The sequence below is a fragment of the Chlamydotis macqueenii genome, chromosome 1 (genome assembly GCF_036417535.1).
Source record: "Chlamydotis macqueenii isolate bChlMac1 chromosome 1, bChlMac1.mat, whole genome shotgun sequence".
Lineage (NCBI taxonomy): Eukaryota > Metazoa > Chordata > Aves > Otidiformes > Otididae > Chlamydotis > Chlamydotis macqueenii.
Window position 1 is genome coordinate 124,887,234 of NC_141556.1, and position 17,021 is coordinate 124,904,254.

The 17,021-nt window shown below is 40.7% G+C and overlaps 1 protein-coding gene across 2 annotated transcripts in view; it reads right to left on the reverse strand.

Annotated features, from left to right (window-relative positions):
- Positions 1 to 401: 401 nt before the first annotated feature.
- CYBB (cytochrome b-245 beta chain) overlaps positions 402 to 17,021 on the reverse strand; it is a 42,233-nt gene continuing 25,613 nt past the window's right edge. For both annotated transcript variants that reach the window (XM_086766624.1, XM_010117847.2), the window contains exons 5-14: positions 13,985 to 14,069; positions 12,613 to 12,758; positions 11,625 to 11,815; positions 8,255 to 8,384; positions 7,376 to 7,468; positions 5,669 to 5,922; positions 5,215 to 5,377; positions 4,252 to 4,398; positions 2,940 to 3,064; positions 402 to 2,226 (exon numbers count right to left, since the gene is read on the reverse strand). In XM_086766624.1, the coding sequence (XP_086622750.1) occupies positions 2,100 to 2,226; positions 2,940 to 3,064; positions 4,252 to 4,398; positions 5,215 to 5,377; positions 5,669 to 5,922; positions 7,376 to 7,468; positions 8,255 to 8,384; positions 11,625 to 11,815; positions 12,613 to 12,758; positions 13,985 to 14,069 (1,461 nt within the window). In that variant the 3' untranslated portion in view covers positions 402 to 2,099. The remainder of the gene's footprint in view (positions 2,227 to 2,939; positions 3,065 to 4,251; positions 4,399 to 5,214; positions 5,378 to 5,668; positions 5,923 to 7,375; positions 7,469 to 8,254; positions 8,385 to 11,624; positions 11,816 to 12,612; positions 12,759 to 13,984; positions 14,070 to 17,021) is intronic.

The window sequence follows — 17,021 nt, forward strand, 5'->3', positions numbered from 1 at the left end:
AAGAGACTGAGAAGCTCTCACCTGCTTATTCTTTTTTAAGTTTTAGGAAGGCAGTGGTTTAATAATAAGCACAGAATTCCTTCGTCTGAGTTCGAGGTGACAAACAACCCCTGGTACAAGTGTGCAGCAGGTCAGGGAGTCTCCTTACAACTGACTGAGTAAGGAAAGATCCCTGGAGGTTTAAGAACAAACATGGCAAAGTAAAAAACACACCCTCCAAGACTCTTTACGTGATAAATATGCTGTCTTCATTAGGCCCCTTGCAATTCCTCTTCGCACACTTTCTGAGAGCATAGAAGTCTATCATATTTCTGTTAAAATCAAAGCAAATTATTTCAGTGCTCTCTGCACAGGATGAGAGCCTTATTATTATGTTTCAGTAGCATTTTTTTTTTATTCCATAGAAAAAGCTTATTTAATTCTGCCTCAGCTCTATTCTGATTTAATAGGTGTGTTTCAAACAGAATTATTTGGATTTATATATGGCCCTTCTGAGGGAAAGAACTGAAAAATTCCCCACCAGGAGCTGATCTTCGGTAGCATTCACTGACTGTGGCTTCCTCCCCTTCAGATGTTGACGTGATTCATTGTGTGATTTAACAGTTCACAGAAACTTATATTAATAAATATAAACTGGTAAGCTGTCCTTCTGAAGTAGCATAGAGTGCTTGGATAACATTTAAAAATCATGTGAATGGAGAACACATCCTGTCTGGCAAGCTGAGGTGTACAATATGCTACATCCAACCAGATGGCTACACAAACTTGTCTGAAGTCGCAGGAGGAGGCCACCACTTTCTTCTGTGACTATAAGAACCTGTCAGCGAGGTCTTGTGCTGTGTGGGAGCTCTTACGGGGCTTGGCTGCGGAGTTCAAAAGGCAGTAAGCAAGTGACTGGGCTGAACAGGAGACACATGGTATACTAAACTGTAGCTTTTCCAAGGCTTTTTGAACTTGTTTTTTCTTTTTTTTTTTCTGCGCTGCTGGTTTTAATGCTTTTTTCCCCCTCTGCTACTGATTTTAAAAGTTTTGGTTCTTTTTTTTTTTTTTTTAAGAACCTATTACCTGTAATGTACATACAGAAGTACTGTGCTGTGTATGGGTGTCTTGTACACATCAGAAACTCTATTCATAGCTATTCCAGGTACTGCCCACATGATCTTTGCTTTCTCAGAGCAGTTTCTCCATCAAAGAGGAACAGCTGAACAATAGGGCCAAAAGCACTGTATCCATATGAGGATGCTTCAGAAAGTACCCACTAAATCATTTAGCAACAAGTTTTTTCAGTCTTGAAAATCAGAAATGGCAGTCTTGAAAACACAAAACCTCTTCTTGTTTGGATCCCTGCACCATGAATTTGAGGACATGAAACTGAGAGTGCTTGAAGCGGTTGAGCGATGGCTCATGTGTCAGGTGCGGGGCTTGGTTTGACTCTGCCCTTGTCATCCTCCCCACAGATGGAGTGGCGGTGGCGCTTAGAAATCCAGGTGGTTCCTTTACAGTTTTCCACTTTCATAAAGAGGAACGGCTGCTTTTCAGCTGCCTGCGCTATCTTCTGGATGAGATGTTTATGCTTGTATTCAGAAGCCTGAAAGATGCTGGTGCACAAAGATTTCTACTCGTAAGGAACAATCTTTCCCAGTCACCTTTCCCTAACCCCACCTCATTCCAGAGACTGGCTGTAGCAAGGATAAGCTGTCTCCTAACAGCAAGCCTTATACTAGAATGCTTTATTGTTTAATAGCATTAAGCTTTATCAGTGTGAATTGACTCCCAAATGCACATGGCTGCCTATACCCTTCAGAAGTCATTATGATGAACAGGGGGATAAAAGCAGTTAATTGAGGGGAAATCCCCTCACACAGACAAGGAAAATAATTCTCTGCTAAATTGCCAGCATGCAGAGGGCAGTGCACACTTCCCTAAGGTAAAACTTGACTCTTTTACTCTACCACAGTGCCAAAATAATTCCCAAGAAGCAAAGGGATTTGTGTTAGTGTAGCTGAGATTAGAAGCTGGGCTGTCCTTTCCAGACTCCAAAAGGAAAAAGAGATCCAGTCTTTAAACTTTGTATTGAATGACTCCCACGTGCTTGGGAGTTAGAAATTTTCCTTGTTAAAAATGAAGTGTACTCCTCGTGGATCAGCTTCTGAGTTGCTGATGCTCTGCTTGTTGAGTGTGTCAGCTAGGCCCTCAGGTCCACAGAGAAAAACACCTATTCTGGAGCTGTTAAGAAAATGAAAATACGGTCAGGACCTAGGTATGGAGCAGCTGGATGTTCTTCATGTAAATCAGTCTCATGTTCTGTAGGTGCAAGTGTTTTTTTTTTTTTCTTAAATATAGGAACTAAAGTAGAACTGGAGATCTACCCCTTAAAACTTGTAACCCATTAAAACTTACAAGGCACTTACTGCTGCTTCTAAAATGAATGGTGGGCTACATCTCAGCTCAGCAGAAGTCAGTAAAAACAGGTATACTGACGTCAGTGGAATCAAGGAAATAGAGCTTCAAAGAGCTTATGGCACAAATTCTTGAAATGAACTGTTCTGTTTTTTCCTACTAATTTTCAGTTCTCAGCTAAAGGTCATCTATATTCAGGTTTTGTTTTCTGAAGCAGAAAGTATTTTTGGAGTTATTTAGACATCACCTGATATTCCTATCTATTTCAGCTGGAATGATGGAGTATGTGTTTTCTAAAACTTCTGCTAGTAATTAAACACTCCATGAAGTACTTCACCAAAAGGGGATTATTATTTTTTAAGTTGTAGGTTGAAACAATTTGTTCAAGACCATAGATCGTGTCCATGGCTGGAATAAGAATAGAAAATACTGGGAGATTGTTAGAAAAAAAAATTGCTGCTCAAACTTTATCCGTCAAAGGAACAAGATTGTACTATTATGGCTTTCAGATAGAGGAAGTCCAATTTGTATAGATTTACCCAGGATGCTGCCCTGCAATAGTTTTGAACTCATTTTCCCAGTTAGGTCTTCCATACAGAGTTTTCTGTTTAAGGCCTGTAATCACATCTTTCTCTTCTTCGTGATGCATTACGAAGTGAGTGGCCTGTGGGAAATGAAACACAAAGGACAACGTAAAGACAAAGTTAGATATGACAGCATTATGTCCTGTTAAAAAAAAAAACAAAAACAACCAAAAGTCAATACAGACTGAATTATTTCCAAACCGAGAAAGTGGAATTTATGGTGTTTAGCAAGGAAAGCTAACATTGGTAAAGTCCTGACTATCAGTGTCTGCCTCCCCCTTTTCCCCAGACTGGGCATTCTCAAGAGTTAAAGCTATGAAGCATCGAATACAGCAATTAAACACATTTATTTTGCAATGAACTGGTTTAATCTAAGAACTGTGAAACAAAGCTGTAAATTAAAACAAGACTTTCCCTTCAGGTACAATAATACAACTCCCTTGGCCTTAATTAAGTTCTGCCAATTTGATCTCTGGAACGTTTGATCCATATGAGGAGTTCTTTGTTCACCCTCCCTGTGTAATGTACTCCTTGACCAGCTAAGCTAAGTAGAGCCAGGAGGAGGAGATAATGTGCTTAAGGGCATAAGTTCAGGACTTGCAGAGTTCTGCAGCACTTTTATATGCCAGGCAACTTTCTCCACAAGCAAGAATTGTGTGACTTTTCTTCTGTCCTTCCTGTTTTTCCATCACCTATGTGATAACTTCCTACCTACTCCAACCCCTCCCTGTCCGTGTAGCTGAGCTACAGCAATTCAGGCACATGGAGAATTTCGCAGCAGTGATATATAAGTGAAATAAAACATCAGTAAATGTAATAAAGTGAGCACCTTTCCTGACTCAATCATACATTATCAAGTGGCTCATGGAAGAGCTCCTGCTTTGTATCCCTACACTGACCTACATGCATGGGATCAGACAGAGAACTGAGGAGAGTCCTGAAACATGCTGCCATTGCTCAAACCTCACGCATTAGCTTCTCCAATCTCAAATACTGTTAGAGATACTTGCATGGTCAGCTGTGGTTGCTGCTGTGAGGAAAGACTGCTTCCCGGAGTGCACAGCCGGAGTAAACCAGAGAGGAACTTAGAATGCACAGTAGCAGCTGATCCCTTGTAACCTCTGATGGGTAATACCTGTCTGCATTTGAAACCTCTGAGAGCCAGATGGAGGCCAAGGATAAGCACCCTTTGAACATTTATCAAAACGTAACATGCTGACATCAACTTCGGTGCATATGGAAGTGGTATTTTCCACTGTGTTGTTACCTGAGATTCATCCCAGCCTGTAAGGTAGATGTTATAGCTGAGAAACTCTGCGTTATTCCTCTCCTGCATTTGAGTCTCCAGAGATTGCAAGAGGTCAGCAAACCATTCAAAGGCGTGAGTGTCCCTGCAAAGCCAGTAAAAATAGATCTGGAAGAGACAAGAGCGAGCTGTCAGGGGACAAAAGCACTTATGGTTTCTGGTTTTACGTGTGCTGACAGAATGAGGATTGTGGAGTTCTTGTAGAAATTTCCCATGTCACTTCAGTAGATGGGTAGGCTGGTATCAAAGCTATTCAGGAGTTTTGATGCTGAGAGGGTTGTGAAGCAGAATGAGTGACCGCAAGAACAAGGAAACATCTTTCTATTTCTTTTCCACCAGCGGGTTACATTTTTATTTCATGATGTTTCCCTACTTACCTCCCTGTAAAAGAGTTTGTTAGGACATAAATTAATGATTTAGAGGTAGACTGTATGTCCCTGTCTGCTGACGGGCAAAGTAAATTAAAGCAGGTAACAAAACCAGTTCTGTTCTCTGAATATGACTGTAACTGCGGAGTGACCCTGTGCGTCTGCACAGGGAGTTTCCAGGGGCAGGAGACAAGAGGAGGATGGTAGCAGTGCTTTTCCACTGATGTGAAGTTCTTCTCTCTGTGTTTAGGGAAGGAATGCAATATTTGCATGGGCTATACTAGTGCCTTTGACTTTGCGTTTCTCATGCAGATTGAACACTGCAAGTGGAAATCCCCAGGGCCACAGTCAGGATTTGCTCGTAGGCTGTTTCTCTTTTCATTATGTTTTTGCTTCTGACCCTCCCACTTCCCAGCCCACTGGTCTTGTGAAGTAATTGGACTCTTCTCTTAGGACTCATGCAAGTCTGGAGCCAAAGCACCTTCGCTGAGCCTGTTCGAATTTGGGCTGTTGGCCCTTGAACAATTACATGGGCTCTGGGCAAAAGGACACGCACCTTCTTGAGTTTTAGGTTGGTCGCATCGTGGCAGTATTTGTACCAGACAGACTTGAGTACAGATGCAAAGGGGGTGACCCCTATTCCAGCTCCAACAAGCATAACAGTTTCATATCTGAATACGTCTTCACTTGCTGTTCCAAAGGGGCCGTCCACAGCTATCCTGAAATTGAAAGTACACTTAACAAATTGATAGTGAATATTAAATAGTGCCATTTAAAATAACAATAAAAAGGTAAGGTATTTGTCTGCTACCATGCACATTTGGGCTGAATACTAGTCAGCAAACAAAGAGGTGAGGTTGATAGGACGAAAATGGAAAGAGCCATCTAAGGCCCACATCTATGATGGAAGTAGTTAAGGATTTTATCACAGGTACCACCAAAGTGGTGGAGCAAAATTTAAACTGTTGGAGGTGTCGGTTGACTTTACCATGGAGACTCTTTGTACATACTTGGGCAACTTCCATGCATCCTGGAATTCTTGCTTATCGCATCCGCAGGCATTAAACAAGCCCTCTGTCCAGTCCCCTACAATACGGACGTGAATGCTAAAGTAATCCTCTTCTGGAGCAGAGGTTAATGTAAATGGATGCCATTCCAGTTTAGACACTGCTGGGCATTTGACAAAAATGTATTGCCCGACCTCCATCTTGAAGCCCTTCTTCATCATCTGGAGCTCAATTGTCTTGAAGGGATGAATGACCACCTACAGTGAGAGGGACAAGGGGAAAAAAGGGAAAAGAAAAAGTCTGTCTGCACTGTTCACTGGATGTATCTACAGCCTTCATCACTAACATCATCCTCTGCTATGTGAGCAAGGAAAGCAGGTGAAACTTTGTTCCCAGCAGAAGTGGGAGTGAGGCACAGCACCTGACAGCCAGATGAAAGACTGCAGAAGATGCTGAATTTTTGGTTGAGGTATTTTTTCACACCAGGTTTGTAGTTACTCCAAAACGGACAGGTCAGACGGGCACGCCTTGTAACACATCACCAGATCTATGTATGCACATTGTTAATTCCAGATGCACCTTACACAGTGGCAGAGAGTACAGTGTTAATGAATTTGACTGTACATATAGGAGCAAAACCATAGGGCTATCATACAGAGAGAGAATTGGATAGAAGGTACCACTGGAAATGGATATTTTCATGTTATAGCTGGGTGGGAGCTATAATATGGGCATTTGCATTCGTCCTACCTTTAGCCATGAATAAATATAAGCAATATTCTAGAAGCAAGGCTAGTATTTCCATCACTATGATTTTTTAATCCTTAAGTGTCTGCCAAGGTTATTTTCAGTTTTCAGAAGAGATTTGCAAACGAGAGAATAAAATCTCTCTATCTATTAATGTAGGTATTAATAATAGTGCTTAGGGTTGTGGAAGAAATTTTCTGCCAACAGAGAATTAAGCAGACACATGGTGTAGAAATGGCTCAGAGATATTTCTGTATGATTACCAAAAATCACACTAGTGCATAGGAGCCTTCCAACATGTCAGCATTGTGCCAGGGCACAGTAGAGACGTCTAATGTCACCCCCTAGATCCTGCTACGATGGAAACAGGGCATGTCCACAAGATGCAGCACAGTGCCATATGAGGAAATTACGTTGTGAAAGGCCAGGGTAGTTTTTATACATTCGAGCTTAGTGCCATGTTAATTTGGCTGTCAGACTTTCAGAACCGGTGTTAATATCTCTGCAACACACCACGGCGAATGGAAGCTCAGCATTAGCTTGGGCTGCACAAAATAGGCACCCCCTAACTCTCCTTTTCAGGAGTAATTTGTTCTGCTGAAAAATCAGGATTCCTAAATGTCTGGGTAATTTTGAAAACAAAGATTTGGTACCTTAAATACTCTGAAGGCCGTGGAATTTCTGCATTGTGGAATTTTTCACTCAATGCAGAGAAAATTAATTTATCTTTCCTGAGATTCAGTCCTGTGCCTTAACTAACTTCCTCCTCTTGCTCTCTTTTAGAGACAGGCTACATTTAGATGTTAGAGGTTGGCATTATGTTTGCATGATAGCAGCCAGAGCATTCCTGAGAGGCCTTGCACTGATAACTTCATCTGTCACGTAGGAGCCCTTGGCTTTGCTGTACCACTTGGAAAAACTGGTAAACTTTCGCCCAGTATTAAGCATAGCATCAACACATACCTTTGTGATAACAACCTTCTGCTGTGACCTCCAAAACCGCACCAGCCTCTCACACAGGTACAAAAACATGGGACCTACTACCCACTTCCATGTCTGTAAGCAGAATAAAATTAGAAGTCAGATGATGAAGATGGCAACTTAAGATTAAATTGAGTCCTGGAAATACCATGAGCAGACATGAAATGCAAGTAATGTAGGGAAGCCTTAAGAGATAGAACACCTCCAAAATTCCTTCTGAAAGAAAGAAAGAAAATTTCCTTCTCTGTTGAGAGTTGCAGATGGCTTTTTAGTTGCTACTAGACTTACAGCAAGGTATTTTCCTATGAGTGGTTTTGTTTCTGTCTAAGAATTAAGGGAACTAGTTGAAATGTGGAGAAAAGCTCTGAATGCATTACTGACTCAGGTCTGTATGAGTGCCGGAAGAGATGTGGTTTCTGTTAACAGATCAGTCAGAAATGTGAACAAATAACCAGCCTGGTTAGTCAGTGAAAGCTGAAGCTTCAGTGTCGCCTTTCCAGAGGCATTCATTTTCTGTTAATGATCATTAGTCCATTAATAATGTGAAACTAATTATTATGTGCATTATAGTATTTTCTAGAAATCCCCACAAGCCACAAAATACATTTTGGGTAAACAGTTCTCAGACATGATTTGCACTTTTGCTTCACCTGTTAATTGTGCTCATCTTACAGCACACTGGAAATGGGTTGTCTGTCTGCTGTAGTCCATTTCTGGTTATGATCCATTGTGTTGAAATCTATTGCTTTATGTAAAGAAAGCTGCCATTGAAGAGCACTGGAGGTTACGTAGATGCTTTTCTACAGGAAATGCATATGTTATTTAACCAAAAGAGTGTAAACTCAAGACAACTGTTCTTACCATAGGAGGATTCCCTGAAAACTGGGGGATTGGGCAAGCCCCCTTCTTTCCCCAGTGAGTGAAGTTCTTGTAGCAAATCTCTGGATCATGTTCATCCAAACTCTCAGCTGTCTGCCCTCGTACAATACGCCTGGAAAAAAAGAAATTAATCATTAAGGCAATTAAATGAAAATGAAGGTATCTGTCCCTTATTGTTATTGTATTTATGTAGTACTCCATGTGGAGTTGTGAACTTCTGCAGTGCTACAGCTTTGATACAGCTTTACTGCTCTAAAAACCCCACAAAATTGCTATTAAAATGATAAAAATGAGGAGGAAAGTTTGTAGGGGAAAATACTGACTACAAGATCAGGTGAGGAACTGAGAGGTATGTCCGTTACCATTTCTAGGAATTGGTCACCATAGGAAAGCTTATTCTTTTCAGAGTTATCCTATATTTTTATTCATTAAAAAAACCCCAAACAATCAAACAAACAAAAAAAAGCTGGAGTAGGCAAGCTAATCAATTTCCCAGTGACCAGCATAGAAATTATTTCTGTTGTTGATCTTGGAAATTTGGAGAGCCCTTTCCAACGTACATGCTTCCTTTGATGCTTCCTCTCCCTTTAAAGCTGTGGAGTAGCTGTTCAGTTGGTGGGAATGAACACAGACCGTTCTGACACAAGGCAGCTATGCCAGCTATACCAGCTTATGTCAGCTGATTCTCTGGCGTCTATATTCTTGCTTGGTTAGGGTTTGTCATTGTTGATATTTGTTTTGTTATAGAGAAGCCTGACTGCTACAGTTGAGCTGTATTTCCAGTAGCAGAGCTAGCACTGAAAGGCAGTTTCACTTTAGAGTGGGAAAAATGTAGTCTGATCTTGTTCACTTATGCGTGAGAGTCCCAAAACTGATGGTAATTGGTAGAATGAGGGTCATAGTAGAGAAATTCAGATTAAGATTTTCCCTAGAAACGGTCTGATTTTAATCAGGCTGTTCAGTTTTATAGCAATATAATTCTGTTGATATCTTCTTCCCATGACTTCTCTTCCTGCTTCTCTAGCTCATTTTCCATGAACTAAAATATGTTTCTGATGTTTCAAAAAAATGTGGTATCCAAGTCATACGTACGCCTAGCTTTGCCTGACAGATTTATCAGTGGATTATTAGAAAGCCTGTGCAGTCTTGAAAGTTAAAAAGATTGCACTGCTCATAAATATTACTAATGAACCTCTTCCTCATTAAAGGTTTGATTAACATCCTGTGTGAAAAATAAAGGGAAGGAATGACACTGTCCCAGGAGCATCACGAGTTGCAATTTGCAGGGACATCACCAGTTGCAGTTTACTTCCCCACTAGTGACAACGAGTTCAGCTGAGCTGCCCTCAGGGATGAGTTACGGGAACAGGAGGAGCCCATTTCCTGTCCGCACCCCATTGCTTAAGAGAAAGTGGGCCTGTAGGTTTTTGCTTTGCCCGGTGCTCTGTTCAAGGTTTGGCAGTGTCAGTACTCTGGACAAGAGAAAGAAAAGACTTGTTTTCCCTTACTCCTGAGTGTAGATGCTCTTCTGGTAGTGGAATTAAGCTTTCAGTAGTATAGCCTTCTAATTACTTCATTTTTTGCCTGGAAGTTTTACTTTCACTTCCAAGGCAGGGTGATCTGAATCTCTGTACTCTCTCCTCTTTACATCTGTTATGATGGGATCTTTGGGGCATTTATCTGTGACACGTATCTCATGCACAAAGACCATCAGTGCTATGGAAGGGCTGTGACAGCTTGTAACGGACAAGAATCTGCCCCTTTGATTCTATTCATTATCTTTGGTTCAGTTTTCTGTATATACATGTATGTATGTATGTACGTATGTATATGTATGTATGACATACAGCCTTCTGTCTCCTGAAATAAAGGGACGTCTATGCCTCTCTTTAACATGTTACTTTGCCAGATCATACTCTTTCCATAACATCCATCTTTGTACACCTAAGATGCCCTCCTTGAGTGTAAAAAGCCTGTCCAATATTTTTTTGTGTATTACTATATTCTCTAAACTCAAAATGTCATTCATGCCTCTAAGGTCAAATAAGCGAGGCCACTGAGTTCACAGCCAGAAAACATCCTTCCCTCTACAGAAAATAATATTCCTGTGTTTATCATCTCCTTCAAAAGGATAGCTGAGGTTCTCTGACAACCACTTTCAACCCCACTGCTGTCCAAACTCTTGCATTTTCAGTACAGTACAATTAAAATGGTGGAAATATACTGAACATCCCAGTAAATAAGAAGTCAACTTTTATGAAATACATGTGTCTCACTGACCTATAGAAAGAGCAATGCCTGCTTTCTGATAGCATTGTGTAGTATGGGAAGTTTGGACATTTTGTTAGCAACTATACAATATTTGTTGCAGGAAACATGAACCACGTTCTTTTCCTTCAACAGATTTTGCTCAATCCTTCTCCTTCTTGTTTTGGAAGTTGGAATGGACAAATATGCGGGTGGCAATTCTCATCTGCCTTCTATTTTTGTTCTTCCTGTTGTTCTCTCATTTCTGTCTTTTTTTTCTGGCAGTACTGGACTGAGAGGAAGTTTTTTTAAATTGTCATTTTTACTGGGCATTTTTAAAGCATACTTTCTAGCACACCTAGAATTTCCTTTAAAATGGACAATATGGTGTAATTATGAACTATGAAATGTGGTTTGGGTACTTTAGCCTTTTTTTTTCTTTATGAATCAGTTCTGAGGTTTTATAAAATGGAACTAAAGTTAATTTTTCTAAGTGCTCAAATAGTGTTTGTGCAGAGCTAAAATTGTTTAATTAGGGTTTTCAGCTGTTTTAGAAGAAGATAGGGAATGAACCAAGAATGGAAAAAGATGTTTGGCATTTGGAATTTATAAAAACTTACAATTGCCTGTATTTGAGCTGCAACAGCTAAAAATCTATTCTGAAATGCTGCTGATACTAGAAGTTCATTCAAGTTTGAAAGATAAGTCTGGGTTATTACAGTTTTCATTTACCCAACAAAATCGTATACTCTATATCATTTTTATGCTGAGGGCTCCTTACATGCATGTGCATGATGTGATTCCTTTTAGGAGAAAAAGATAAATTAACAATAAGAACAGGAATCTTGGAAAAGTGCTTTCCATTTAAAATATCAGAAGAAGTTGAGTATCGCTGAGCTTAAGTATGCCAGAGTCTCATAAAGCCTCATGCCTGTGAGTAGCTTGTTGCATATATCAGTCTCTTGGCTCTCAGAGCCTGTATTGGCCCCTCATTATCATAAAAAAATAACTGCTGCTTACTAAGTCCCTATACTTATCTGTGTAGAGGGCTTTACATTAAGATCCCGTAGTTATCACATATTGTATCATAAGTGGAAGTACTCACCCAGCACCATGGATGACAAGGCCAATAAAGAAGATGACAAAGAGATGATGGGTGTACCAGAATACTTCGAAATACGACCTTCGGATGGTTTTGGTGGATGATGTGATGATTAGTATGAGGGCCAGCGTGATGATAACACCAGTGAGACCAGCCAGGTACGTGAAAGCCACGTAGAGCCCTCCCACAGGATTCTGTGAAATAATTGCACACATTGGTCTAAGGAAGGGGTTGCATCGAAGCAGAGCCAGGTGTGTCTCACTCGACAAATCCTTTACCTTGTAAGACTTTAAGTAATCCTCTGTGAATTGTGTGCCAACAATGCCAAAATCCCACTCCATTTTTGTTGCACTGCAGACTTACCTTTACTACAGTAAGTGGAAGTAGAGAGAAAGGGTTTTCCACCGGTTCCCACACCGAACGTTGTTTCTTACTCTGCCACTGCGCAGCAGTACAGGCTTGGGGAAGGGGAACACATCTGCACAGCTCTGTTGTTAAGAGCTGGAGTCCTACATGCGTATTTCGGGAGCTAAATGAAAGCTCTCCTTTTCAGTGGCATTGTGCAGCTGTGAGTCTCGTAACTTATACAGAGATTGCACACTCAGTGCTTCTGAGGAATGGGGAAGTTCCTTATTTTTGAGGTTTTTTTAACCAGAGCATAAGTAGCTCAAGTTCAAAACTTTTGCCTTCATGTCTGAGTATCTTTCTGTGTGCCATGTCTACCTTAGTCAGAAGATGGCTTTACAGGGTATTTGTTTTCACATGATGTTTTAAAACTACTTTGAAATCCTCAGGTGAAAAACTTTAAAGTACTACCAAAATCCAGCAACAGTATTACTGACAAATATAGAAGAATGATTATATAAGGTTTTGCTGCAGAGGGGCCCAAACCCAGATTGTGCACACCAGAAACAGGCACTCTGCATGAATAGTCTTTTATGATCATCTAAACAAATACAATAATGACTCTTCACAGTCTGATGTCGCTTACCCCGATAGTTTTTCTAAAAAAGTTGATATAGCTTTCATTTGGGTTATCACCAAGGCTAGAAAGCACGGCTGCCAGAGTTCCCTTCTCTTCAACACGGGCTTGCACACTCCACTCTACGTTGAATAAGTGTGCGATGGTGTGAATTGCTAGGAGTGACGGGAAAGAAATATTCAGAGTTAAGCACAAGAGGAATACTCTGTGGTTTTAGGTAACATTTGAAACTTCGTAACATTTGTCAACTGCAGCTTTAAGACCTTTGCCACTCTTACCCTCTTCATCTCAATTTCAGGCCACTGATGTGTTTTACTGTTAAAGCTTTACCATCTGAAGTTTACATCTTTTGGGGTGGGGGAAGGAAAGAAGTAAAGGCTTTCAACAATTCAAGTAGTAGTACCTTAATACATGGGAAACTGAAGCATGGGGTGACTTAAATTATTCATAAGGATCATCCGGATTTCTGTAGAAGAGCCAAGAAGTGAATCTGGATCTCTTTGGTATCACATTTGCTAGAACTGCTTTGTTCTCTGTATTGCTAATAATCACCAATAATGTCCTTGCTGAGCTGGATGTGTCCATAAACCTGCTACAGCTGAGGTGTTTCACACCACTTCCACTACACATTATTGCAAGGGGAAGTCGTACAATGCTTTTCAAAAATTTTCCCCTTTTGTATCACCAGCTACGTATTCACCTTCAAAACAGGGCCTGATGGGTACAGATCTAACACCCCCAAATAATCCGTCTCCGCTGCAGACTTCCTCTGTGGCCTTGTATTAACTGCATCGCCCTGCTCGTTTTCTATGAAGTGGTGGTGAGATTTCAGCCACAGCTCAGAAAGGGAACCTGCTCAGGTCAAGTGCTCTACTGATACGAACACTGTTCTAGGATGTATGATTTGTAAAGGTACTTGCATTGAGAAGTGACAAATTTGATGAAAAGAAAAGAAACGGTAGAAAACTGTTAGTTTAGGAAATGAGAGATAAAATATGAAAACATTTCCGTGGCCTGTCCAAGCTTTTTATACCTTTTTCTTTCATAATTTCTATTATTTGTTTCAGAGATGCCAGCTAAGAAATAAGTCTAAACAAGAATTAAAGCCAGGGTATCAGGTTCTCAGGGCGTTGCTACACCTATATTAACCAGTATCATAAATGGTGCTGATGGTTCAAGAGGAAAGTATTCTTTCTTATTTATCTTTTGCTCTCTGCCAGTTGCAGAATAATATTTGGAAATTGATTTAAACCTTGGCATACACTGACTCCTTTAGGTTAATGACATCAGATTTTTGCCCGTTTCTGGAACTTGAATCCCACCTAGATTCTGTGTAAGATGCCTGAGAAAGCAATAAACAAAGAAACACTCGAGTACCAACCAGTATGAAGGGCAATCATCCATGCCACCATTTTGTGAAAGGTGAGGTTCCTGTCCAGTTGTCGTCTGACACGGGTGGAGCAGCACTTTGGATTTGAAGAAAAAAAGTATGTGAAGACTATTTGTGATGTCTATGCATACTTATTTAAATGCAGTGACAAAACCAGAGGCCCTGAGCACAACCATTGGTGGCATTGCTAGTAAAAATCTAGAATTCCTAAATGTAGATAAAAATATTTCCCCCCATACTTCAGAATACTGGAATAACAGATTATGTTTTAACATGTTCCATTGAAACAAAGTATTTGATGATGAGAAAAATCTTAACATCTATTATAACAAAAATATGTATCTATCTTATATGTGTTAAATTACACATTATAAACAGAAGGAGGGATCACAGTCTGCCATGGTAAGGTGACTGCTTTGATAGGGTCCCAAGTTGCCACCTAGCATCAGGATCCTGTTGTGGTTCACACGGTAGAAATGGACTGGAAAGTTTGAGTAAAACCATCTCAGGGAGCTCCTACCCCAAATGTGCTCATCACTTAGGGTTGGTAATATGAAGTGATTCCTTCCCCAAAATACTGGATGTGCGTGCTGGATGTTCACTTATAATTTCTTGTTGGAGTTTCCCGAAGAGAAATAGAAAGAAAAAAATCTCTGCTGATACAAACTGAAGAAGCTGGTTCTTAAGAAAAACAGAATTATATTTTCATTAAGAATGATGACAAGTTCCTAACAGGCCCCATCTAAATTGTGCTGTAGTCAGTGGGAGTTTTCCTGTAACTTCAAGTTCCTCTAAAGCTAGCATTTGCTGTCTCCATGCAGTAGAAAGCACAATTATCCTGTATTGTATCTTTGTGTAGCTTTTGCTGACTGGAAAAAGGAAGAAAACTCTATGCAAACAAACACAAACATTTCTTCACAACAACCATGTAGATGTTTCTACACACAAAAATTAAGAGAGATTGAAATATCTTCTCAAGTGTTTGCCGGGCATTAACTTTGTAGATGGCAAGGAAAAGTAACGTATCTTCTCAGCTAATAGGGTGGAGCTGATCATCGAACCATCCAGGAGTGAAACAGAGAAGGGATGATGAAACACCAGAAGAATTTAATTTCTGATTTGTTGTTTACTTAATGGATATATAGCAGCACTGGCCTTGGTCTTCTATACCAGTCTTTTTCTAACTATCCCATGAATATTAACTGTACAGATAAACCGATGAGCAGGAAGCAGTTCTCTCCTTGGGTTATCCTCCAGTTGTGACATTGATTAAAGGGAAAACTCTAACACTCTGGAGCTATTGCAATGACTTCAGTAGACTACAACAACAGCCAGGAGAAATTTGGCCTTCTCTGTATCGTGTATCTTGAGACACAATTAAAAAGATTGTAGAATAAACTGTAGCATAGCAAGGAAGTGCCATCTCTGCTTGACTGCCTTGCAAAAACCACTTGATCATTCTGTTTAAGAAGCAAAAGGCCAAGCAACAGCAAAATGCTGTAGCGAGGTTCGGTAGTGAGGCTCCTTCACAACAGTGATGAATCCAGCAATAAAGGGCACGCAAAGACAATACAGTTGTTCCTTCAATTAATAACAAATAACTTTTTGTAGCATATGATTTCTGGATGGCAGGATGTAGAGGGCAAGAGTTTCCAGCGCATTCCTATTGAACAGTGGGTTTGAATAATTCTCCCCTCCCTTTAACCCCAATGACATTACTGTTGGAAAGGTCACTACCCTTTCAATGAGTTATCTGACATTTTAAAATCCTGATTTTTCTTAAGAGGTTCTCACAGGTGTTACTTGCAGTGCTCATTAGAGACAAAAGCAGCATGAGCATAAGCAGCTGTCCCCCTGCGCTGAGGCCACCACGGTCCTGATGCTACCACTGGCACGCTGGGCTGTGTGTGTTTCGCTTAGGATATAAAGTTACCTCCTTCTGGAGGTATAGCTTTATTGCAAAAAGCAACAGAAGTTAAACAAACACCAGCTGTCTGAAAGTCCTGGTTTTTTTCCCCTCTCTCCCCTCTCTGCCCATCCTTCGGTTCCTTGTACAGCCTAGCACTGACAGCAAGAGAGCGGGCTGCAGGCAGGCAGCAGAAGCGGATTTGTAGCTCTCTGCATGGTTCTCACTTGCAAACTGGTCGTAGCCTGAGCGACTCTACCACAGCGCCCAAGGCAGAAGGACTTACTCTCTAGCATGAATACTGAGATAAGAGGGACAGCTTCATCAAGATCCTGGTTAGAAAAGTGAAGCTGTAGATGTTAGGAGATGAACAATTTGGGACAAGTAGATAAAGTCCTGGCTGGAGTACAATTCTCAACCCTCGGAATTGGTTTTTAGCCTTCCCGTAACGTCTACAAAAATGTTTTCAGCTCTTTCGTTCCTTTGACCTCAGAAGACCTGTGCCCAACCTGCTTTCAGCTTGACTCCTGTGGAATCTATTTCAGACCTCATGAAGGCCTTGTATGACCAAGAGCTCATCCGTATTTTCCAGTTGCATTCATCCAATAGCAACATTAATTTTTGCTAAATTTATGTTCATTATTGACTTCTGCAGTCTGGGGAGTCAGCTCTGAATTTTAGAAAGGTACTAGCTGATTTTTCTCAGGGCAGAGGAAGAACAACTTTAACCCTACAGTTTTACTTACTGTTCTTTTCCCCCTTACCTGGATGGAGGGTACAGCTGTCTGCTTTTCTAGCATCCCAGAATCTGAAGGGGTACAGCACATGACTGAAAGCCTGATCTGTGTAGTACCAACTTTATATTTCTAACAGTTATGCCTTAAAGAGGCAATTTAGGAGCTTAATGTGGCAGACACATCTTGTTTGTGTGTGACAATCAGCCACACTGATTGTCAGAATAATTGTACTGGATGGATGTACAACCTGGGTTGTCTCTGATTATTTTTGTATTACTTTGTATCCCACTCTTTCCCCGTGAAGGACTCCTGAAACACCGCATCTGTTACATTGCTTCCTCTTTTGCTCTGCTGTTTCAGGCACTGCAGGCTGCCTCATTTGAGT